The 26,246-nt window shown below is 39.3% G+C and overlaps 1 protein-coding gene across 4 annotated transcripts; it reads left to right on the forward strand.

Annotated features, from left to right (window-relative positions):
• Positions 1-1,223: 1,223 nt before the first annotated feature.
• Positions 1,224-25,817, forward strand: HACD1 (3-hydroxyacyl-CoA dehydratase 1). Of its 4 annotated transcripts, none has more exons than XM_027559840.1 (7): positions 1,224-1,305; positions 13,142-13,259; positions 13,360-13,459; positions 13,540-13,628; positions 15,141-15,262; positions 20,114-20,292; positions 24,037-25,817. In XM_027559840.1, exons 2-7 carry the CDS (start codon positions 13,164-13,166, stop codon positions 24,117-24,119), a joined length of 669 nt encoding a protein of 222 aa, XP_027415641.1. In that variant the 5' UTR covers positions 1,224-1,305; positions 13,142-13,163; the 3' UTR covers positions 24,120-25,817. The 4 variants fall into 4 exon arrangements, with proteins under 4 accessions (XP_027415641.1, XP_027415640.1, XP_027415639.1 ...); XM_027559839.1 differs by lacking the exon at positions 1,224-1,305 and adding an exon at positions 2,198-2,497 and having other exon boundaries at positions 13,441-13,459; XM_027559838.1 differs by lacking the exon at positions 1,224-1,305 and adding an exon at positions 2,199-2,497.
• Positions 25,818-26,246: the final 429 nt, after the last annotated feature.

A 26,246-nucleotide genomic window follows, 5' to 3' on the forward strand; every position in this document is an offset into this window, starting at 1 on the left:
TCTAAGATGTAAGGTAAAGGTCAAGCATTTCCTTTTTTTTGAATGTGGTACCTAGTTGTTTCAGCACTGTTTGTTAAAAAGAATTAGCTTTGCATCTTTGTTGAAAACCAGTTGACTATATGTATGGGGTCTGGACTTTATTCATTGATCTATATATCTAACCTTGTGCCTATCACACTGTCCTGGAAACTGTAGTTTTATATGAAGTTTTGAAAACAGGTATGCGCATGTTCCAACTTTGTTTTTCCTACACATTTCTGTATAAATTTTAGAGTTATCTTGTCAAATTAAAGAAATATTCTGCTGGAATTTGCAGAGAGCTGACAGTTTAACAATTTGAGTTCCAATTCATGAAGCCATAATACTTATTTTTAAGTATTTTAGGACTTTCTCTTGATTGTAATTTATCATGTTCAGGGTACAGGTCTTGCACGTGTTTTGTTGAATTTATCATTCTATATTTCATGGTTTTGGATGCTAAGTATTATATGGTTTTACTCTAAATTTCAATTTACTGATTTTTGTAACATTGACCTTGTATCCTGCAACTAGTTCCAGTAGCTTTTTTGGGTGTGGATTCCTTAGGTTTTTCTAATAATACAACGTTGTCACTTGTAAATAGTTTTATTTATTCTTTTCCAATGTAAATACTTTTAAAAACACTAGTTCATAGTTTTCATCAAACTTCGACAATTTTCAGCCAATATTTCTTCCCAGGCACACCTCAGACTCCTCCTCCCCTATTGCAAAGTCTTCCTCAATTATGCCTAAGTTCTCTGTATCAGGCTGGAAGTGCCACCTGGGTGGCCAGAACCCAGATCAGAGCCCAGTGTGGAATAGATCCAACTTTGGTCTCTCTGGTCTTCAGGTGCTTCTCCCCTCCCTGAGGTCTGGCTCAGGTTCCAGGTAGCTGGAGAGCGTGCTCAGTCAGTCCTGTTGGACTCTTACAACAGGAAGAGTGGACTATAGCCCACCAGGCTCCTCTGTCCATGGGATTTTCCTGGGGAGAATTCTGGAGTGAGTTGCCATTTCCTTCTCCCTTTCCCACCCAGGAATTGAACCCAGGCCTCCTGAGGCATCTACTGCATTGCAGGCAGATTCTTTACCACCGAGCCAGCAGGGTAGCCAAGAATGACCTAACAAGCAGATCGGTTTCCTTGGCCCGTGCAGCATTTCTTTCATTGGATGAACCGAACCGGGAATTGTCCCAACAGCGGTAACACTGATTTTGGGTGACTCAAACTGTCAGGCCTGTGAGTGGTTTACATGAACTATTTCACTTAAATCTCACAACGACCCCACGAGGTAGGTTTTAAATTTATTCTCATTGAGGAAATTGAGGTATGAAGAGATTTTAGTTGCCCAAGTTCACACAGCTACTAAGACTGGTGGAGCCAGGAATTTGGGGGTTGAATTTCAGTAATCTGACTCCAGAGCCTGTCTTCTTAACTGTGTGCTTTAGGAGGAAAGAGGAAGAGTTGTCAGGAGCATGTGTATCTGAGGAAGGTTTTTGTTTGTTTGTTTGTTTGTTTTTGAGGGAGATAGAGTGGATAACAGCGAGATACTATGTTTCCTGCGGGAAGGGTTCTTGTTAGCTTTACAGCTACAGATTGCCTCTGTCTGTTCAAACTTTTCTCCTTTGATATCTTGTCACGTCCTGTTTCCCCCTGACTTCCTGTGTTCCGCGCTGCACTGCCATCAGTGCCCTTAGATCACTGGCTCCAGTGGAATCCACGCAGGTGGGGCGATCCGACTGCACCTCCCGCCCCCGAATACCTGCTCCACTGGCTGTGAAAAGCGAAACAGGGTGAAGTGGGGGCTCCTTCCCCAGAATCTCTTAAGAACGAGTCTTTGGCGGGAAGATACCTAGGCCCCTCTCCACATCCAGAAATTTATCTTACTAAAGTCTTGGGCGGGGCAGGGCTACGCCAAGTCCAGGTGGGTTTAGACTCCGTGCACTAGCAAGGCTCCCGTGCACTAGCAAGACTTCCCCGGCGTTTCTAAGAGGAGGTTCCCCAGTCCGTGAGGTTTCCCCGGTAGAGGGCCAAGAGATCGTAACCAGGGGCTCCCAGAACCCCCGCGCCCCCCAGGACCCCCGCGCCCCCGCGCCCAGGCCAGGCGGGCAGGCCTTCGCGCGGCGCGCGCTCCCGCGGGCCGGGGGCGGGGCGGCGGCCGGGGGCGCCCGCTCCTCCCACTGCGGGCGGCCGGTTTGGCGGCGCTGAGCCCCCTGCGCGCGGCACATGGGGCGCCTGACGGAGGCGGCGGCAGCGGGCGGCGGCGCTTCAGCGGCGCGCTCGGCCGGGCCCCCTCCCGCTCCCCTGTCCCTCTCGTCCACGTCCCCCGGCTGCGCGGCCGCCATGGCGTCCAGCGAGGAGGACGGCACCAACGGCGGCGCCTCGGAGGCGAGCGAGGAGAGGGAGGCGGTGGGCAAGCGGAGGCGCCTGGGCTTGTTGGCCACTATCTGGCTCACCTTCTACAACATCGCCATGACCGCGGGGTACGTGCGCCCAGAGGGGGCCCTCCCCGCGCCGCCGCGCCCCCGACTTTGCGCGCTCTGGTCGCTGGCAGAGCGTGCCCGGCTCCCGGGAGGGGCGGCGAGGGGCCGGGTGCGCGTGCGCGCGGGTAGCGGGGTGGTCGCGGCGCGGGGGTTCTTGCGGCGCAGGGGTGCTTGCGGCGCAGGAAGGGGGCGCGGACGGCCGTCATGGGGGGAGGGGCGCTGCGCCTCGGGGCTTGAATGGAGCGGGGCGGGGGGGCCGGGCCGTGCTCGCCCGGCATTGCCTAATACGGTGCACGGCGCGCGCGGCGGCCGCGGGGCGCGGGCCGGAGGTTAAGTATAGACCTGGGCAGGAATGCGGGGCCGACCCGCGGGGGACTCTGCCCCCGCGGGCGCCACCGCCGCCGCTGCTGGTGAAGAAGCGCCGGGGTCCCACCGCCCCCGAGCCCGGAGCTGTCGGGAGAGTGGCCCCAACCCTCTTTCCCGGTCGCCGGCCCCTGGACTGCACAGCCTCGTGCTCCGGATCGCTGGGCAGAGTTTGCTAACTGTTCCTGTCTCTGCGATTTTTTTTTTTTTTAAGTAATAGTGCGCCCGAGAGCTTCTTACCTGGGACGATTTTCCAAATACCCTGCGGGATCGGAGTTTGGCACTGGTGTCCAGGATCTTGTGGCTCCGTGACTGATACTCTGTACTTTTATTTCTGGCTTTGAGTGCGATTTACAAGTTAAAGTTACACAATGACTATCATAGCTCTGCAAAGAGCTGCCGCAGTGACTTTTAAAAACCTGCTGGGAAATGCTCTTCCATTTCTAAATGGCATTGCCTTTAAAAAAAAAAAAAAAAAAGCTGTTTTCCGTTATCCCACGAAGTATTACTAACCTCTAGAAATGTAGGGGGAAAGCTTAATATCGAAAACTTTCTCTAGAGCTTACAGAAAACTGTGATTGACCGAGATTTAATGAATGATTTGAGACTGTGCTGAGTACTTTTGTGCTTAATGCCTAACGAGGACTCACTGTGGGGCAGGCACTGTGTCGGTCCATCTAGGTGTAATGTGTCATCATTGGTCCTCTACGACTGTGAGGGGCGCATGATGTTAAATTTGATAGAATGGGAAACTGAGGCACAAATAGATTAAGTAACTTGCTCAAGTTCACACAACCAGTAAGTGTCAGACTTAGGCTTCAGTCCAGACAGTTTGACTCCAGAGCCCTGTTACTTCTGCTTTCCACTCTCAAGTTTTCTAATCTTGAAAAAGAAAACTAATTGACTCACATGCTACTGGAGAACAGTTGGGTACCCACTGTGTGCTACAGCCTGAAAAACATTGTCTCTTCTGTGCTCATCTAATCCAGTTAATAAACACTGGGGAAGCCTGCCATTTATTAACTTGTCTGTGGTCCCTTTCCTTTCCAGGCCACTTTCCCTTTTGAAGGCCGAGTTACCTTTTGAAAAAATGAAGATCAGTGCATACCTCCAGTTTAAAGCCTTCAGTGACTCTGCATTACCTCCACTGGTAATGGAAGGGATTTAGGCTGTCATTCAAGGCAATATCTACCTGATTACTCTTCCCAGTTTTATTGCTTTTGGTATCTCCTCTCAGTCAACTGTGCCCTCAAAGCACCGTGCAGTTTTATTTTCACAGCTCTCTCCGTCTTTGCTCAGGCTGTTCATCCTGTGGATGATATTCCCTGTGTTCTGCTATGACTTTTAACCAAGTCACCTCTTTGAAGTTTTCTGAGTGTCTTACCCCACCTGGAGCAGAATTAAATGTTCTCTCCGTTGTGTTCTCAAACTTCATTCCTGACTTTCCTATCTGGCTCGGCAAAATCACTGCTTCTCCGCAAACTTGTCTGTCTCCCAGTTGTTCAAAGGCAAGGGAAGCAGAAATAGAATAATCCATATAACTAACTCTTTGGAAGCTTTCTAGAGGCGTTGAGATTTGAAGAAAGAATAGGATTTGCATATGTAGAGGGTGGATATTTCAAGTGAGATGAGTTCTGAAAATAGGCATGAGATGCAATGAAACTTACTGATTTAATTGAAGGGACATAGTGCAGACGTTGTGCAGATGAGGTTGGCAAAGCTGTGGTATGCAAAGTGGGACACACACGTGTACATTGAGTGGTTTGGAGGTTCTTTTTTTCTTTTGTGCCTGCTTTTTTCCCCCCAGCTTTTTTGAGTTGTAACTGACAACCTAACACTGGGAGTTTAAGGTGTACAATATGATTGCTTGATGTATTACTTGGTATATGTATATATTACAAAATGATTTTCATCATAAGATTAGTTAGCACATCTGTCACCTTACATAGTTGCCATGTTTATTTTGGGATGGAGAACATTTAAGATTTCGGATCCTAGCAACTGATTTTTTTTTAAATTGAAGTTTAGTTGATTTACAGTGTTGTGCCAATCTCTGCTGTATATATGCTCTGTAGCGTAGTGACTGGAGAAGGCGATGGCACCCCACTCCAGTACCCTTGCCTGGAAAATCCCATGGACGGAGGAGCCTGGTGGGCTGCAGTCCATGAGGTCGCTAAGAGTCAGACGCGACTGAGCAACTTCACTTTCACTTTTCACTTTCATGCATCGGAGAAGGAAATGGCAACCCACTCCAGTGTTCTTGCCTGGAGAATCCCAGGGACGGAGGAGCCTGGTGGTCTGCCGTCTATGGGGTTGAACAGAGTTGAACACGACTGAAGCGACTTAGCAGCAGCAGCAGCAGCATAGTGACTTAGTTATACACATATAGACATTCTGTTTTTGTATATTCTTTTTCATTATGATTTATCATAGGATATTGAATATAGTTCTCTATGCTATACAGTAGGACCTTGTTAATTTAGTCTATATGTAATAGCTTACATCTGCTAATGCAGAGGTTCTTTTCGTTTATTTGCTTGGTTTTTTTGCTTTTAGCAGAACTTTGGAAGGTTTATTGATATTTTTGGTAATAGTTTTGAAATCAAACAATATCTGAGAAATGAAATTTTTACATAAGTGTAAAAAAGAAATTGCCTAATTCTATAAGCTCAGCATGACTCTTCATTTTTCCTTGTAATGTCTCATGAGAGTAACTGTTCAGATTTTTACTCAAATTACCATACTCAGGGAGGCCTTCCCTGGCTGTCTTCATTTAAGTAGAAGCTGCTTACAAATCACTCCTTATCCCCTTTGCCTGCTTTGTTTTTCTCCATCATGCTTGTTACCATATAACTGTATGATGAACTTTACTAAATCATCTTGTTGCTTATTGGTCTGCTTCTCAAACCCTATACAATGTTAGTTCCATGAAACTCTCAAGAAATATTGGGTTGGCCAAAAAGTTCGTTTGAGTTTCTCCATAACATTTTACAGAAAAACCTAAAGGAACCTTTTGGCCAACCCAGTATTTGTTGAGTAAATGAATGTACTGATATTATAGAGTATTGTAGTTACAATATCTACTCTGTTGGATATTCAGTTTTCATGCATTATTTCACCAAATATTTCCATGTAGTTTTCAAAATTACACTTTTTCATGGTTATATAAAAGTGAATAGAGTTAAGTTACAGTGATAGTCTAAATCATGCCTCTGATCATATTATCCTTTAATTTGTTTCTCTTGAATAACTTGTTTAGGATCAATTCCCAGAGTAGAACTACAGGATGTAATTGATTTAGTTAAGTAATAATGTAATTTAAAGGATGTGAGGATTTTTATGGTACTTGTTCACAATAGATGCTTGGCTAGGAGCATTTTCTCTCTCTTCTTTTTTGCCACAAACACTTTTGAAGCCTGCATGTATTTGTGCATTGTCTTAGGTCAAGTGAGAGGCAAAAGCTAAATATTTTAGGCCCTGTGCTTGGAGAAGTGTTACCAGGGACATTTATAGATTGCAGTAAAAGACGGGATGAAGTAAGTGTTCTGCAGAGGTGTCATGTCTGTAGGTAGGGAGAATCAGAGAAAGGTGTGTGTGTGTCTGTGTGTGTATGTAACCATTGCATTCTAACTGAGCTTTGAAGGATGAGCAGGATTTACTTGGCAGGGTTGAGGAAGCAACAGGAGTTAGGGTACAGAGATGTGACACCACTTGACATGCTGTTGGGGTGAAAACAAGTGGATCTGAAGCATAGGCTGGGACAGAAAGATGTACTGGTAACCTGCCCCTTTGCGCAGGCCTGACGTGCTTCCCTATCATGTTTGGATTCTAACCTGTAAGCAGTATGGGAAGGTGATAATTGAAGGTTATGTTTTCACCCCTTTTTAGCCGGGTAACCTCAGATAAGTTCCATAACCTCTCTGACCCTGGGTTTTCTCATCTGTCAAAGGAACAACACAACTACTTTGCTAGATTATTACAAGGAATTAAGTGGATATGAAGTGGTCAACGGAGATGCCTGACACATAGTGGGTGTTTAGAAATGATAATTCCTATTCCTAGTGGTGACTTGAAAAGTGCACTTTGTGCAGAAACTGATATATTCTCACTGTGTACATGGTGTGTGTTAGCAGAGCACCAGACCCAAGGTTCAGGCATGTACATTTCTCAACTTGGTAAGTAATAGACATATATTTTATCCCTGGGGAGGATGAATCCATGTGTGGATCTGTGACAGCTTTTGTTTTTTTTTTTAATTGGAGTATAGTTGCTTTACAGTGTTGTACAACAAAATAAATCAGCTATATGTATACATATACCCCCTCCCTCTTGAATCTCCCTCTCAACCGCTACCACCCCACCCCGCTGCATACCATCCCTCTAGGTAATCACAGAGCAGGGCTCCCTGTGTTATACTGCCGCTTCCCACTAGCTAGCTATTTTATACAATGTAGCATATATATGTCAATCCTACTCTCCCAGTTCATCCCCCACCCTCTGTGCCCACACATCTGCACTCATGTCTGTGTCTCTATTCCTGCCCTGCAGATAGGTTCATCTGTACCATTTTTCTAGATTCCACATGTATGCATTGATATATAATGTTTGTTTTTCTTTCTGACTTACTTCACTCTGAATGACAGACTCTAGGTCCATCCACATTGCTACAAATGACCCGATTTCATTCCTTCATTATGGCTAAGTAATATTCCATTGTATATATGTTCTACATTTTGTTTATCCATCCATCTGTCAAAGAACATTTGTTTATTTATTTATTCATATAAATTTATTTATTTTAATTGGAGGCTAATTACTTTACAATACTGTAGTGGTTTTGTCATACATTGACATGAATCCGCCACAGGTGTACATGTGTTCCCCATCCTGAACCCCCCCCCTCCTGCCTCCCTCCCCAAAGAACATTTAGATTGCTCCATGTCCTGGCTATTGTAAATAGTGCATTTTATCCATTCAAACCACTCAATGTCTTCAACAGATAAAGTTTTCGAGAAAGAGAAAGGAGGAGAGATGAGTGGATGGATGGAAGGGGGCAAAATGTATAGATTGACATAGTCATAAAAGACATAGCAACTAATTACAGTGAATGAATCATTTCAGTCATGATTTCTTCATTTTTTTTTTTTTTTTTGGCTGTATTGTGTATGAGATCTTGGTTCACTAATCCAGGTCACTCCCATGCCCCCTGCATTGGCAGCACTGAGTCCTAACCACTGGACCACCAGAGAATTCCCCCAATTACGATATTAAAAAATTCTGAGACAGTTGTATCTTAACTCTAAGTTTTGTGATTGAAGAAGTTCTCATTCAATTTTTCACATGGGATAGTGGTGTTTTGGTTCCGTTTATAGACAATAAACCTTTGAGAAATCCATCATTAAGCATTTATCAATCATATTATAGAATGTATGAGATTTAATTCAGAATAATCAGAGAGGAAGGCTTGTGGGGAGAGAAGTGAATAGAAGTTTGGATGAAACAAAATTATTTGTAAGATGATATTGGTTGGGTCTTCCTGTGGTCCAGTGGTTACTCTGTGCTTCCACTGCAGGGGGCACAGGTTCAATCCCTGATTAAGGAACTAAGATCCCATATACCTTGTGGTCAAAAAATAAAATGAATTTAAAAAAATTTAAAAGATGGTACTGGTTGAAGCAGGGCAGTGGCAAACAGGGTTCATAGTACCATTCATGCTCTCAGTTCAGTTCAGTTGCTCAGATGTGTCCAGCTCTTGGTGATCCTATGGACTGCAGCACACCAGTCTTCCCTGTCCATCACCAACTCCCAGAGCTTGCTCAAACTCATGTCCATCGAGTCAGTGATGCTATCCAACCATCTCATCCTCTGTCATTCCCTTCTCCTCCTGCCTTCAGTCTTTCCCAGCATCAGGGTCTTTTCCATTGAGTCAGTTTTTAGCATCAGGTGGCTGAAGTATTGGAATTTCAGCTCTACACCTTTCATTCATGCTCTACACCTTTGTATATGTTTGAAGTTGTTCATAACTTTTTTTTTAAGTAGTGTTGAAATTTTAAAAAATAGGAGATATAGGTGTAGATAACCAAGTTCTTAAAAAAGCAGGTGGTCTCCAAGAGATATTAGGAGAAAAAGAGGCACCAGAAGACATCTGAAAGAGAGAGCTCCACCTTCAATAAGAATTTTTAGGGTCATCACAGCCATAGCGTGTAAGGAGGAGTTTAGTGAGTGCCATAGGTGTTTAGGAAATGATACATCTCTCTCCTTGCTACACTGTTGTGTCGTCTCCACTTACTAGAACTATGTCTTATCTCTAATTCCCCAGGACCTAGCACAGTACCTGGCATAGCAATAAATGTTGATACTGAAGCTGAATGAATAAGTAAATGAATCAAGCAAGTAAGAAACCTTCTACGTGTGGAACACATGTTTATATTTTCCAAAGAGAGTGTCTAGGTTCATATTTGTGTAATTGATAGCTCTGAAATATTTTTTAAGAAAACTTTCCAGAAAAGAATTCCGAATTGTAGAAGCTCTAGTTGCTTCTGGAAATCTTTAAAATTATAATGACTCAACTGATGGATGCAGCAGTCCAGGGTTACTTAAATGTAGGACCCGTAAGAGAAATTTTGGTCCTCATTCTTTGTGATGGAGGGCTTAGGAGGTGAGAATGGATTAGTTCAGATGAGCTTCTGGCTGTATTTATTGAAAAACAGGTGAGAGGTTAGCATAGATGGTTCTATGGTCCTTTATAACCCTAGAGTGTTCATTTCTTTTATTTCCAACAGGTTAATTAGTGGTGGTATTCGCCTAATACTGTACTATTAATAGTTGGTACAATACTGCCACCTATGGGACAACAGTAAAATGTGTTACTGTTAAGGATGCTTGGAGTTTTATATCATGCTTTTAAAAATATACAAAACTTATCATCTCGATGAATCTTCTGATGAATTCTTTGGTAGGGTAATAATTTTTGTTTTGCGCATGTGGTATCTTCCTGGTCCAGGGATCAAACCTGTGTCTCCTACATTGGCAGGCGGGTTATTTACCCTGAGCCACCAGGGAAGCTCCAAATTAAAACAACTTATGAAGCTTGTTTTCTTACTAGAAGTCATATAAGGCCTTGGAATTGAGGATATTGAAAATCATAACATTTTACAACTGGAAGGTACCTAAAACATCCTTCAGATGAGCACACTCAGATGAACCCAGCACAGGATTAAGTGTTGGGTCCAGTGTGGAGTGAAACCATGAGCTGAATCCAGGAAGCCATGGTGCAGTAAAAAGAGAACAGCAATGGGCTTTAAGAGACCTCCACCATGAACTTACTCTAAGCCTTAGGATAAGTCCTTAGATGTCTCTGCATGGTGATTATCTTGTATTGAACAATGGCCTTCAAACTTTCCTAATAACATACTACTATCAGCTGAAATATCTGAGTGTAACACTCTGTATAACTTTAAAAATTACTACAATTTAAATACACGTATTTTTATGATTAGCTAATATCCCCAGGCTGGTAGCTTAACTGGTAAAGAATCTCCCTGCAGTATAGGAGACGCCCACTTGATCCTTGGGTTGGGAAGATCCCCTGGGTCGGGAAGATCCCCTGGAGAAGGGATACGCTACCCACTCCAGTCTTCTTGGGCTTGCCTGGTGGCTCAGATGGTAAAGAATCCACCTGCAATGCGGGAGACCTGGGTTTGATCCCTGGGTTGGGAAGATCCCCTGGAGGAGGGCATGGCAACCCACTCCAGTATTCTTGCCTGGAGAATCCCAAGGACAGAGGAGCCTGGCGGGCTACAGTCCATGGGGTTGCAAAGAGTTGGATATGACTGAGCGACTAAGCACAACACACCAGGTACAGTGTATACTTAGGGCCTGACCAGTACAGTGGAGTAGTTGACGAGCATAGACTGTGAGATGAGTGGTGGGTTTAAGTCCGTCCCAGCTGACTGGCTCTATGGCCCTTTCTCCTATTTCCACAGCAGTGAAATAGGATAATAGTAGGTGCTACCTCATAGGGTTATTGTGAGGATGAAATATTAATATGTTAACTATATATATAGAGAGAGAACAGTGTCTAGAACATTGAAAGCACTCTACAAGTGTACTTGCTATTACTTTAATACTTCTACATTTCAAAGGTCTTTGTGATAGTTTCAGACATTTGCCTGATTTCATGTCATTCTCACTAGAAAGTGATTGTTCTTTACTCATTCTGTGCTGAGGAGGGAGCATTCCCAGGGTTGAAGTGCTGTTCTGCTATTTTCTCACTGTTCTATTGAATCTGCTTTTCATCCCACTCAGTCAGTCATTTCTTCACAGGCACCTTTAAGCCATTTGTCTATTTTATGAGTGCTTTTTAATTAAAAAGTTAAAAATGTGTAATAATTTTTTAATTCATAAATCCATTTAACTAGTCACTTTGGAGACCACTGTTTCTAAAAGCCTGGGGCAGCTATTCATTTCCATGAGTGTGTTATTAAAGATGTTTAAAAGTTACAGGTGATGCAACTTTTTTAAACTTCAAAGCGCTTTTGTAATTGCAATGGGAAAAATGACCTCTTATCAGGGACTCTTGGAGATTGAGTATCTGACTGGTGAGAAAGCTGGTGTCCACAAGTTTGATTTGTGTTTGTAAGTACCATTAATTCACCACAACTACATTTAATGTATAAGTGGACAAAGGAGCTGAGTGGGCTACAGTTCATGGGATCACAAGAACCGGACCCAATTTAGTGGCTAAACCACCACCAAGTTGAAAGGGGTGGGGATGTGCATTTTTTCTTTTTTGAAAATGAACCCTTTTTTAAAAAAGTGTAGTTGATTTACATTATTAGTTTCAGCTGTGCAGCATAGTGATTCAATATTTTTATAGAATATACTCCATTTGAAGTTATTATAAAACAATGGCTGTATTTCCATGTGCCATATGATATATCCTTGTTCCTTATTTATTTTATATATAGTAGTTTGTGTCTTTTAACCCCCTATTCTTGTCTTAATCCCCCTGCCCTTCCCTTTCCCACTTGGTAACCACTAGTTTGAGAATCAGGCTGGGGCTTCCCCTGGTGGCTCAGTGGTAGAGTCTGCCTGCCAGTGCAGGAGACATGGGTTTAATCTCTGATCTGGGAAGCTCCCACATGCTGTGGAATAACTAAGTCTGTGCACCACAGCTATTGAACCTGTGCTCTAGAGCCCATGCTCCACAACAAGAGAAGCCAGTGCATTGAGAAGCCTGTGCGCTAGAGAGTAGCCCCTGATCTCACCCAGAGAAAACCTGCATGCAACAATAAAGACCCAGCACAGCCAAAAATTATAAATGAATAAAAAAACATTTTTATAAAGGTTAGAAAAGCAGGTTTACATCTGACCTTCTATATGTGTTCCTTCTGCAGCACCACAATTGTTTTTATTTAATGGAAATTATAAAAAACATTAATGGTTCTTATTAATGACTTTTACTTATAGCTATATATTTGTATAAAATACATATTTATACACATACAGCTCTTTACATCAACTCTTTATATAATTATGAAATACTTTATAATAACTTCATTTTTCGTAGAGAAACCTACTTCTTCAGTCTGTCAGTTTATCTGCTGAAACCAAAAATACAGTGCACATTGTTTGACATTTGAATGTAGCTGATATTGAATACGGGCTTCCCTGATAGCTCAGTTGGTAAAGAATCCGTCTTCAATGCAGGAGACCCCAGTTCGACTCAGGAAGACTGCTGGAGAAGGGATAGCCTACCCACTGCAGTATTCTTGGGCTTCCCTTATGGCTTAGCTGGTGAAGAATCTGCCTACAATGCAGGAGGCCTAGGTTTGATCCTTGGTTTGGAGGATAGCCTACCCACTGCAGTATTCTTGGGCTTTCCGTGTGACTTAGCTGGTGAAGAATCTGCCTACAATGCAGGAGGCCTAGGTTTGATCCTTGGTTTGGAGGATAGCCTACCCACTGCAGTATTCTTGGGCTTCCTTTGCGGCTCAGCTGGTAAAAGAATCTGCCTGCAATGTGGGAGACCTAGGTTTGATGCCTTGGTTGGGAAGATCCCCTGGAGATGGAAAGGGCTACCCACTCCTGTTTATTTCCTTGAGGAGTCAATGTAAAAATAATGTTTGTCATTTCTTCCTGTGGGTTTTTGAAAATAGAATAATGAACTGAGCATATTAACACATACATGCTAGTACTGTATAAGTTATGATGTATCTTTTCAGGATTCAGGAGACTTCATTCTGACAGAGCTTCATAAAATGCTTTTCTTTTCTGTAGGTGGTTGGTACTAGCTATTGCCATGGTACGTTTTTACATGGAAAAAGGAACACACAAAGGTTTATATAGAAGTATTCAGAAGACACTTAAATTTTTCCAGACATTTGCCTTGCTTGAGGTAAGTTTTCAATGATGCTTGTTTTTATATCATATTTATTTGAAAATATGTCTGTTGGAGCAGAATCAGTCTTATTTTGCTTATTACTTACTCCCCATAGACTCACTTAAAACCAGTGGAGACAGGGATTTATTTTATGCTATTGACGTGTGATTTTTTTTGTTTGTTTGTTTGCTTACAGATAGTCCACTGTTTAATTGGTGAGTTTTTTTTTAAATTGATTTTTATGTTTGGCAGAGATTGCATTTGGGGCAGTGGTTGACGTGTTTTTCTTTTTAAGGAATTGTACCTACTTCTGTGCTTGTGGCTGGGGTCCAAGTGAGTTCAAGAATCTTCATGGTGTGGCTCGTTACTCACAGTATAAAACCAGTAAGTGACATGACACTCTGTCTACTTGAGCCAGCAGGAAAGCTTTCTTATTAACAGGAACCCAAAATATTAACCTGACTATATTTCAGGAAGCAGAACCCTTGGCCAAAGAAGGGTTGAGTTTGGATGTAAGTGGGATTGTACATTGAGTTAGCGCATTCATAGAATGGATTTGAAACACCAGCAAACCCCCAAACTGGCATTTTTATAGCCATAATACACTCTCCTCTGGAGTTTTGCAGTTTTTAAAATCAGTGTTCCTCTGCTCAATGTTCTGTGGCAGCCTGGAGGGGGAGGGGAGCTTGGGAGAGAATGGATACGTTTGTATGTATGGCTGCTCTACTGTGCACCAGAAACAAACACAGCGCTGTTAATCGGCTATACTCCAGTATAAAATAAAAATTTTTTAAATAAGTAAAATAAAATGCAGTAAATTGTTCCTATTCTGTCACATAGTGAAATGAGAATTTTCTTTTCTGTTGAAGTTGTGTGTATTGTGTTTGACTATGTAATTGAAGTTGTCAGTATAAACAGTTCCTTTTTCCTCATTTAGCATCGAGCATTGTAGCTAGAGACACAAAGTTAATCTAGCTCTGTAGCTCTGAATACTTGGAAAAGACTCAATTAAAAGTTAGAAGAGTTAAGGAACTTAGAGAAAAATAAGCTTGCTACTCATTGAAGCATGACAGGAGACAGACTCGAGTCTAATTAATGGCTTAAAGCCTTTTAGACAAACAAACACCATGTTTAGCATTTCAAGCCACTGGGCCTCTTAAACCCATGACAGAAGCATTTCCCACATGGGCCCTCCTGACCTTCTTGACATCCTCTGGAGCCTCCTGTCTACTTGAGGACTGCTCTCTGGCCTCCTCTCCTTTCCCTCAGATGCCTGATTTATCCTGTCTGCTTGTGGTGACACATAACCTCCCTTCCATGGCCTGCTGGGCTCATGGCCTCCAGTCTGCCTGGGGACAGATGGCTGACCTTCTGCCTTTTACTGCTCTATACTTCAAACCTCTCGACTAGAATCCTTCACTCAGCTGACTCAGTCCACCAATGCCTGCCGTACAGACGGCACGGGACACACATGTACACTGGACACACATGTACACGTATAAAATCAGGCCCTCATTCAGATTGCCTTGTCATTTAAGAGCAGGAGGCCAACAGATAAATAAAAGGGATCAATCAGATAAAAAGAGATGCTATTCTGGACAGTGCATACTGGTTCTGAGAGGCTGATATTGTCCTGGGATGGTTGAGTTATTGGCTGGAGCAAAAGGGGACAGAGAGGACCCAGTAGAAATTCAACCATTCCTCTGTTAACAGCATATTTAAATCTGATGTTGGTAAAGACCTAGGTAGTGGTAACTGCATTGAATTGTCTGTATTGCATCTTTCTAACCCTAACTCTCCATTATAACAAAAGGCACGTAGTAAATAATGAAAAAAAAAAAGTCTTCATGGAGAAAGAAGTTCAACGAACCTATGACTTTCTCTGTAATTCTGCAGATCCAGAATGAGGAGAGTGTGGTGCTTTTTCTGGTCGCATGGACGGTGACAGAGATCACTCGCTACTCCTTCTACACATTCAGTCTTCTCGACCACTTGCCATACTTCATTAAATGGGCCAGGTGGCGATGATGTCTTGTAGTTTAGTTGCTCATGGTGCTGCTCATGGTGCTGCGCATGCGTGTTTTGTGTGCTGAGCTAACACAGAAAATTAAAATGTATGTCTTAGCCATGTGTTGCTAGGAGGCTGTCATTTTGGATATTAGCAGTTTATAACTTGCATTCTAAAGGCTTAATTTAATGACTAGGGAACAGTCATATTAACATATATCTTGAGTGAAAGCAGTGCCAGACAAATTATGTTAGTCCTTAAATAAATCCCAAATTGGTCATTCATTTTTCCTTGAAAACAAGATATACATCTGTGGAATTATATTAAATCAACTCTTGACCCAAAATACGGCGTTTTGTCTGATTCACTAAAATTTTCTTTTTGACAGCTCACAAACTCCTTATTCTACAAACAAAGTTAGGAAAATAAACTAAAACACTAAAAATAAACTATAAAACAGGCAAGCTTTAGAAACAAAATGGATATTAAAGAAATTTTTCGAAACTTTCAGCCCCTAGAAATTTTTTTTAACATGACAGACTTTCACTGAATTAAATACATAATGTTCTTGTAATTGCTAAAAGTGATCCTTACATCAATCAGTCATTAATATTCAACCTATGTCATCTCCACATTTTTAGTATTTTGTATATACAATGTCAGCTTTGTGTGTGTATTAAGTAGCAGAGACAGTTTTTAAATGTCATCCTTATTTGGAATTGTATTATTTGGAAGGAGGACAACATTTATATTTCAAAGGTTCTAAATATAGTTCTCCCAAAGCAACAGTTTTTAAAGTAAAAGATATTCTGTCCTTTTTAAAGGACAAGTTTACATTGCTCAAGTTTCCAAATGCTCAAGTTTGCATTCTTGAGCAGCTGATATTTTACAAAGTTATTACAAAAACAAGACTGTTCTTTGGAGAACAGATCACAAGTCAGCATAGATTTGTTCATTTCATTCTCTTCATACTTATAATCAGAAATAACAGTGATAATAATAACATACCCAGGTGTGAGGACAACAAAATCTCTATCCTCTTCTGATGCAAGAGAAAAAAATAAAATGACTAATAGGTGTGAGAAACACTGGGTGGGGAGAAATGTAGGGAGGCTGTTAGAGTAAGAGATGTCTGTCCCATATATGGCTATGTACTGGATTGGCCAACAAGTTCGTTTGGGTTTTTGGCCAACCCAGGAGGTAGGTAGATAGATAATAATAGATATTAATAGATAGATGAAGTGTGTTAGTTGCTTAGTTCTGTCTGACTCTTTGGGACCCCATGAACTATACTGGAATGGGTAGCATTCCCTTCTCCAGAGGATCTTCCTGACCCAGGGATCGAGCCCGGGTTTCCTGCATTGCAGGCAGAGCATCTTTACCATCTGAGCCACCAGGAAGGCCCTTAATAGATAGATAGATGGATAGATATCCCACATAGGTAGGATAAAAGAGTTTGATGGTATCTTCAGTCTTTAAATTTTTAAAATTTAGCTATGAAAGTAGTATGTTTTCATTATAAAAAACACAAACAGTTTTTAGTCTATATAATAAACATGAAAAGTTCTGCTAGTATTCCTACCCGACTGCCCTGCCCTCCCCTTGGAGAAAGTTGGGAGTTCACCATCCAGACTTTTTCTTATTAACAATGGGAACACACAGATGTGAGTTTTTGAAAAATAAATGAATGACATGATACTTGATTTTTGTTTATATACTGGAGCTCTTGTTTTCTTTTTAAAATTGGTACAGGTCCATTTAGAGCTTGCTCTCTGTCTCTTAATGCTGCATCATATTCCATAGGATGAATGACTCAGTTCTCTATTGCCAGAATTTAGATTACTTCTGGTTTTCTGATACTCTAAATACTGCTTTGTGATATCAAAACAATGCTATATCCATATTTCTGTTATTTTTTAAACAAACTCTGGTATTAGTACATAGCTAATATCAAGATAATCCATATCTAGTGTCAGACTTGTTTTTGATTACCATATACTAAAAACCTAACACTTTTTCTTAAGAATAAAAACTTAAAATTGTCTATATTCCCCTTATAAAAGATAATCACTATTAATTATACTATCAATATATATCCTTTCAAACTTTTTTATGTTCTCTAGCTCTTTTTTTGTGGCTTACCATTTTGTATATAAAGTGAGTGAGTGAATCAAAGTCACTCAGTCATGTCTGACTCTGTGACCCCATGGACTGTACAGTCCATGGAATTCTCCAGGCCAGAATACTGGAGTGGGTAACCATTTCCTTTTCCAGGGGATCTTCCCAACCCAGGAATGAACCGGGGTCTCCCACATTGCAGGCGGATTCTTTACCAGCTGAGCTACCAGGGAAGCCCTTGTATATAAAATAAGGCTTTAAAATTATAATTTGAGCTTAAACATTTTATCTGCTGAAGGTTACACTGCCATTTATAAGCGTTTGGTTGGAAATAATTTATTTTTCCTGTACCAGAAATAATTTATTTTTCTTGTACCAGAAAATTTAATCACTCTAGCAATTGGGCCTTTCACAAGATTAGCAGTTTGGAATGTGGCTGGATGCTAATCCCAGAATGTGACTCACTGTCATTTTGCATGACCCCAGTCTTTCAGACCCTCCAGCACCTTTGAAAATACTAATTCAAGATATAGTCTCTTTTTATTTGCTATATTTATAAAATTTGTTTGTGGAAGGTAATGATCTTTAATATTTTGTCTGCCTTTTAGAATGCATTTGCATGTCTTGAATTTCTGGAAAAGTTCAAAATTCTACCATTGCATGTTTAAATTTGCTGTCAGAAATCCTTTGTCAGTTGCCTTAATGATAAACAGGTTCCTGTAAAATCTTTCAACTTTGAAATGCATATTTTAACATAATACATCATGTCAGTTCATCATAATCACGAATAATTACGTTTCATGTAAAAACTCATAAAGATCCCAAACACCTATAGGTATTTGCCTACCCCATTAAACTAACCTAAAATAGCATTTATATTTATGTTCGAATGTTGAAGCCATTCTTAAATAAAACTTCACTTTAAAAATGGCTTCTTATTTATAAAGCATTGCCCTACTATGATGATTTGGATATTTGGATATGATTTGATTCTATTTATCTGTCAAAAGTGTTCCTAGAAAAGCTCACTGAATAGATAAATGTTTATTGTTATGCTTTCATACTGATTTCTTTTTATTTTCAAAAATGCATTCCCTTAAAAAAGTTTTTGATGACAATTGGGAATCTGTAAGGAAGCATCATATGTTTTTTGGAATATTAGTTAAATCTCTCATGCTGCTGCAGAATTTAGAGACTTGGTGACATACAACCTTTTTAAAGTGCAAATAAAGTCAATTAAATTATGTAATTTTTCCCCATTTCATTGAAAATAATTAGTTTTTATGAATTTGACATACTTTATTCTGAGTGATTTTTTTTTTTCAATTAAAGAACAGTCCTACCCAAAAAAAGTCATCTGAGAGCCACATAAAGTTAAAAAAATACTTAAGTTTGAATGTCTTACTTGAGAAAGGAATATCAAATGTTCAGTTATGTGCTTTTAAATTGAGATAGGAAAAGATTGATATAAGTGATATACACAGAACAGCACAAGGTTGATGAGGACGGCGCTATGCACACGGCAAGGAGGGGGCATGCAGGGACTGTTGAAGAATCATTCTTCTTTCTTTCCCAGTTCATCTATTTTGGCAAATAATTCTGCCCTCCTCTGTCATCTCTTGTCTTTGCATACATATCCTTGGCACATAGAAGTAAGGCGACTTTTAAGTTGTCTCCAAGCTCCTGCCGTATTCACACATTTGACTTCTCTTTACAAATATGTCTTAATTCCAACAAAATGATTAAAATCCAGATCAATTTGCTTGCTTTCTTTTTCCACCAAAATTTTGACCTTAACTTCTGTGGTAACTATTATAGAGCAACTGACTTGGAAAAAACTGATTTTTTTTTTAAAATGGAGAAATGTTATTACCTGGGGTGCTTGAGGCTGTCCTGTTGGCCCACCAGTGGAGACTTTGCAGGGTACCTCTAACTGTAGGCGGGAGTGATGCCAGGCACTTGCAGGCTCAGTGTGTGTGAGAGGATGACCTGCAATCCAAATGAACAAACTGTGATTTGGATTTTAACTAGAACTTTCTCAGCTCCATTTTAAGCAAGCTAACTATTCCTTTAATATGCAGATTCAGGAAGTGACCCATCTTCCTTTGTTTATCATGAAAGCAATTTTAGACAACATGTTGGTTAGCAGTTATTGATGATGCTTCAGATGGTTTTTATCAGTTTTCTAACATAGGAGTTTCTTTTAATTAATAACCACAAAGTGTTTTCCGAATGCCTCCAAACAACTATTTTGGCAGTTTCAAAATTTAGATCTAAAATTAGAATCGTAACTGGCCTTTTAAAAACATAGCATTGGATCAACAAATGACTAGCTTCAGGGGAAAAAATCTCAGTGTGATTCCAGGTGTCCAAGCAGCTACTTTTACAATATTTTACAGTGCTTATATTTACTTTACAATAGACTGTAATAAATACTTGTGTTATTTATTATACTTAAAAATCAGTCATTGACTTTAAAATTTATAGTTCAGTCCTATAAAGTAACTTGACTTCTTACTTTATTAAGATCTTGCTGTTTAAAAGGGGAACTGCTAGAAGAAAAAACCTGACAATAATTAAATTACTAAGCGAATGATTAAAGTATAAAAATTAACTTTGTATGTGAGATTAATATAAGTATATAGGAAGGAGAATTTTTAAACTTAAATAAAGTAGTAGCAAAAGAATTATAAAACCCAGTAATTATTCTAGAAAAATAATTCTCAGATTATTCTTTCTCCAGATATAATTTTTTTATCATCTTATATCCTGTTGGAGTTGCTGGTGAACTTCTTACAATATACGCTGCCTTACCATATGTGAAGAAAACAGGAATGTTCTCCATAAGACTTCCCAATAAATACAATGTCTCTTTTGACTACTATTATTTTCTTCTTATAACCATGGCTTCATATATACCATGTAAGTATGTATCTGTTAGCACTCTGATGTAGCATACACTGTGAAAGTGCTTCGAAAGATGTCAGAAGATTGACATATATATTCTATGATATATGAAATAGATAGCTAACCAGAATCTACTATACAGCACAAGGAACTCTACTGTGCTCTGTGGTGACCTAAAGGGGAAGGAAATCCAAGAAAAGAGGGGATATATGTGGACATAGAGCTGATTCACTTTGCTATACAGTAGAAACAAGCACAATATTATAAAATAACTTTACTCAAAATTTTTTTAAAAAGGGAGAAATCATGTCTTACAAATACATCAAAACCTCTGTTCAGTTCCATAATTTGAAATAATTGAAAGGCAAATTGTGAGGAAAAAAGGTAAGTAAATTAACACACAAATGACTGCCTTCTCAAAATCATTTAAAAATAAGCTTAGTATGATTTATGTTTTTAAAGAAAAGATAAGCCTACAGTGAACTCTTTGAAAGCATTTAGAATTATGTATCTGAACAGAAATATTTTATCCAAGGAAATCTGAGGTCATTTTTATTCATTAAGCACATACTTAGAAAAAATGTCCCAAGGTGCTTTTTAGTCTTATGTGTGTTTCCCTATGTACTAGAAAATAATGAATGAGCTACTTTCTTAAGGTGTTTCTAATAACTCAGCCTTTTCACTAATTTCTTCTCATCTTTGAATAGTTGCAATGAATTGATGAGACTCTATTCATTTCATTTAAATACAGAATGGTGTATCTTTATGTCAGATTTTGATAATCACTACCAGGAAATGTGAAGATACAGCAAGACTGTTGTTTGCCCTTGTCAATAAAATTAGAGACTCTGAGGTCAGTGCAGGAGAAAAAAGAAATGAGAAACATTTATGGAATAAAAAATCAACATTGACACAGTATGAAATATTTCATTTAGAGAGGATGAGCATAAAATTTGGCCACTTCTTTGGGGCCTCCAACTTTTAAGTTTTTCTGAAGTAAAAATTGATGTGATGGTCATATAGTGTTTTTATTTTTAGTTTAATTTTTTAAATTAATTTTTTAATTTTTTTAATTAATTTTTAAAATTATTTGGACTATAATTCTTTTACAGGTTGGTGTTCATTTCTGCCATATAACGTTGTGAATCAGCCAGAAGTAATACATTTATAACCCCTCTTCTGGAGATTCCCTTCCAGCCCCCAACCATTCCATCCATTTAGGTCATCACAGAGCACCAAGCTGAGCTCCCTGTGCTGTATAGCAGCTAGATATCTGATTTACATATGGTGGTGTATATATGTCAGTGCTACTCTCTCTATTTGTCTCCCTTCTCCCTCCTCCCCTATGACCCCCATGACCCCAGCATTCACTGCAGCACTATTTACAATAGCCAGGACATGGAAGCAGCCTGGATGTCCACTGACAACTGAATGGATAAAGCAGATGTGCTACATAAATACAATGGAATATTACTCAGCCATAAAAAGGAACAAAATTGGGTCATTTGTAGTGATGTGGATGAACCTAGAGCTTGTGATACAGAGCAAACTAAGTCAGAAAGAGAAAACCAAATATTGTATATTAATACATACATGTAGAATCAGTGGTACCAATGAACCTATTTGTGGGGCAGGAATAGAGAGAGATGCATACATAGAGAACGGACTTGTCATATGTTTTTATTCCCTGATCTTCTCTCTTCTCAGTCTGACTCTCCTCTTTCTCTCCACCAGAACGAGTTCGGGGGGCTCAGGGACGCTAAGCCTACAATACTTGTTTCTTTCCCTGATTTTCGCAGCATCTAGTGAATAGCAGCACACCTGGAGCAAAACCACACTTGCCCCCTGATATAGGTTCAGGTCTTGAGTTCCCTTTTTCTTCACAGTCACTGAGGCATGTCTGTGAAAACCCAGGGTCCAAGAGATCATGGTTTGAAACCATGAAACCAGTAACTTGTAAGAGCGCATTTTCAGGTGTCCTGTGAAGACTGGCCTTTGCCAGTAGCAGCTTCTCAGTTTATCAGGCTGTCAGTTACCTGAGACCCTGCTCCTGCTGGAGGATCAGTCAGTCAGTAGGGGATGTTTTTCACCTGATGATTAGTATTAGTTTTGATGTTATTGTTTAGTCTCTAAGTAATGTCTGACTCTTTTAAATGCTTTGCCAGTTACAAGTATAAAAGTATACTTTGAGTGCTTATCTTAGCACTCAAAACAAGTCTGATGTAATAAGGATGTTATAGATGTATTTGCAAAACTTGGTCAGTTAGCTTTAAGTCTACATTGCCTGAATATATTTAGACTGTTAGATATAATATGATGGTTACATTTATGAAGGTGGATAGTACCTACTTAAATAAAAAGTAAAATCTTTGATGTATTTTGGCTCCATTTGAGCTAAATTCTATGAGTACTTATCCATAGTTCCCTGAGCAAAATATTCAGAGCTTGTTTTGTCATTAAATTCATTCATTTTGGTTATTCTGTTAATCATTTTCAGATATATTTTTTACATTTGTATTATTTATAGCTGATGTTAATTTGCTCATCCACTAGCATTTACCCTATAATTCAAAGTACTGGTTCAAATTGACTCAAAATAATTCTCCAAATTCAACAGGGTGGACAACCATTTGTTTAACTAATCTAATACATGTGCATTTGTGTGTTTGTAGATAATAGACCACCCTTATGCCCGACCAGTAGGGGTTTTTGCTCTGGGCCCACACTGATCACTTTTCCACACAGGACCCCTTTCCTTCAGATCACATCCTAGAAAGCTGGAACCATGGAATTTGCTACCCAGATGGCACTGGGCATGCATCCAGGGACTGCCTTGCTCTCTTCCCCAAACTGTTCTCCTGAGGGTTAACTGCGTCACCTGTGTGCACGTCCCTGAGACAAGGGGAAGCTATTTGGGAGGTGGATGGATGCAGCTGGGTTGCGTGGAGTCGGACATCCACACAGATGTTCCTGAAACCCCTCATGACATAGGACAGCTGTTAGAACACAGAGAAGGGGCCAGGTTGCTTTGTGCTGCACTGTTCTGGCACAGTATTCCTAAAAGTTATAGAAATCTTCTTTTTTCTTAATCAGAGTTTAGTTGCTTTACAATGTTGTATTTCTGCTGTACAGCAAGGTGAATCAGCTATACATACGCATATATCCCTTCTTTGTCACCACAGAGCATTGAGAAGAGTTCCTTGTGCTATACAGTTGGTTCTCATTAATTACCTATTTTATGTATAGCAGGGTATACATGTCAATCCCAGTCTCCCGATTCATCCCACACGCACCTCCCCCACTACCCCGTGGGTGTTCATATGTTTGTTCTCTATGTCTATGTCTCACTTTCTACTTTGCAAATAGGTTCATCTGTAGCATTTTTCTAGATGCACATATATGCATTAATACATGATATTTGTTTTCTCTTTCTGAATTACTTCACCCTGTATGACAGTCTCTAGGTCCATCCAGAGTTATAGAGTTCTCAATTCAAACATGGCCTTCCACGTCATTATAAAGAGATATTTAAGAACATATTTAAGTTTACTAAAAAAACTGACAGTTTATGGCATTAAAACATTTAGGCATATGGTATAGGAGCCTCCATTTGTACCCTTATGCTGAGCCCTGTAAGGATTAGGGCGGTAGCCATGGTGCATGATGGGCTTGCTCTCAAAGATCACCATGTTTGAGAGGCTGCAAGTATAAAACATTTCCAGCAAAAGCTTACCTTCTTGTTCTCTTTTCTCCATTAAGTGTTTCCACAACTCTACTTTCATATGTTACGTCAGAGAAGAAAGGTGCTTCATGGAGAGGTGATTGTCGAAAAGGATGATTAAATGATCCCCACAACAAGGTGCTTTTTCCAGAATAACCAGGATTACTTGAGTCCAAGTTTTAATAACAAGAATAAACAACTTGATAAATATTGCGGGTTGTATTATTTCTTAAACTATAACTTGGGGCATGTGGTATTTGCCAATATTTGTCTTCAGATTGTGCCAGCTCCATTTGCTACGAGTATAAACTCCTGGGTAGGTGATGATCATCAAAAAAATAATTGGGTATATTACCTGGGTTGGGGGTGGGGCAAAAGCTTCAGTAGTTTTTAAGTTTCACTAAGTAATTTTTGCTACATAGGTTCAAAGCTTTTAAAATCAATATTTAAAAATTAGTTTAATGATTTAACATTATGATGCCTGCCAGTGATATTTGTGTGATATTTATAAATGAAACTAAATACAGAATTATAATAACTTGTTAATAATGTATTGGCATTTCTTGAACCCAGGGTCTATTTCTCTGAAGTATAACAGGTAGCATTTTTGATTAATAACAGCTTTTGGAAACGTGGACATAATTTGCTAGGATAAATCTTTTGATTTAGATAAAGTAGCCATATAAAAGTCAAAAATATTCAAGAAAATGTCACAGTTGGAAAATAGTCTTTAGAAATGTATTTAGGCCATTGAAATTACTGCTAAGCACATTTATTTTCATTTGAATTGACTACTCAAGGTCAACCTTTCCAACTGTAAGGATTTTAACAGATTAGAAAGAATATAAGTGTATACCTAGTTTCACTTGTAAAAGGAAAAATGATAATATCGAGTCTGATGGTAACATTGGGTCTGTTACATTAAGAACTCTGGCTGAAAAAGGCTGCTCTATACTGTGGGATCATCTAATGAAATTCATCTTGGGATATACCTTTTTGGTACTTAGGTAACAGAAATTTAGGATATGATCTAAAATAGACTTATTTTATTCTGAATTTTGTTGACCAGTAAAAAGTCTTATAATAAAGCTTCTGTCCACATGTTTAATAGAAAGATACACTGAAGATAATCTAATCATGCTTTAATTCTTAAGTATATCCTTTAAAATTTTCCCCTCTAATATTAAGGTATATTGCTTTCCTGACCTGTTTTAAAGAGAATTTTAAATATGTGACTTTAAAAAAAAGGAATTTTTTGCTTGCTATAGAGGTGTAGGTATAATTTTGGCTTTAATTGTTCTGTATTGTTTCCATTTATAGTTGACATGTAATGTGTCACTTTACACGTTTTTCAGAATTGCTTATTTTGTGTTATCACTTCCTCTTCAAATGATTTCATGTGGAAATTTGTAGTTCAGAATAGTTTTGCAAGCTTACATCTTAGACAACTTGATTTTTAAAAGGTGCTATTTCTTTTATTACATTTTAATATTTTCTCTGTAATATTAGGTTACTAATTTTCAAAAATGCAATGTTCATTCTGTATTTATTTGACTTTGATTGTTTTTATCTTGAATTTTTATATGGAAGAAATTTTCAGGGACTTTTCCCCTTTGGTAACGTAGTACAAGAAGTTCACATGCTTATCCTGTTAGATGCCTGTCTTATGAAAAGTATTTTCAGTCTTCTTCCTAAAATTTGCATTAATTCACCTTGTACGCCTAACCAGCAGATTTAATACTCTTTTTTTCCCCTTAAGTGATGGAATATCTTGAAGTAGAAACTGTGATCAACTTTAATAAAAATGCAATACATCAGACTATTCAGAGACTATGTTAATATGCTCAAAGTATGCCTAAACTTTAGATTTAGTTTATCTTCGGGATCTTTTATTTCAGCTAATTCTCAGCCATCCTTTGTGTAGAAAATAAAGTGCTTAAATGGTAATTTGATTGCAATAGGGAGAAATATTTGAAAGTCCTTTGCACTTGTCTCCTGTGATAGAATCTTCTTTGGAAAATCTCCCAAAGCCACTATAACATTCCTTTGAGTATGCACATCAGGCTTGAATCAAATAGATTTTGAATTCAGTCCTGAAGATTTTGGATTTGACAAACCATATACCAAGAAATTTTGATGCTAGTAACTTCCAATGGGATTTGACATTCCTTACAATTCTAGTTTTAAATTTTTCATAGCTTTATAGTTTAATATATCACACAATAATAGATATAATATGCATTTAAAA

This window comes from Bos indicus x Bos taurus, chromosome 13 (assembly GCF_003369695.1).
Source record: "Bos indicus x Bos taurus breed Angus x Brahman F1 hybrid chromosome 13, Bos_hybrid_MaternalHap_v2.0, whole genome shotgun sequence".
Classification (NCBI taxonomy): Eukaryota; Metazoa; Chordata; class Mammalia; order Artiodactyla; family Bovidae; genus Bos; species Bos indicus x Bos taurus.

Bases quoted from the DNA above. Each gene is read 5' to 3' on its own strand.
- HACD1 (XM_027559838.1), top strand. From the start codon at position 2,241: ATGGGGCGCCTGACGGAGGCGGCGGCAGCGGGCGGCGGCGCTTCAGCG. The intron at 13,629-15,140 runs GTAAGTGACATG...GTAATTCTGCAG, and splicing joins TTACTCACAGTATAAAACCA to ATCCAGAATGAGGAGAGTGT. The intron at 15,263-20,113 runs GTGGCGATGATG...TTCTTTCTCCAG, and splicing joins TACTTCATTAAATGGGCCAG to ATATAATTTTTTTATCATCT.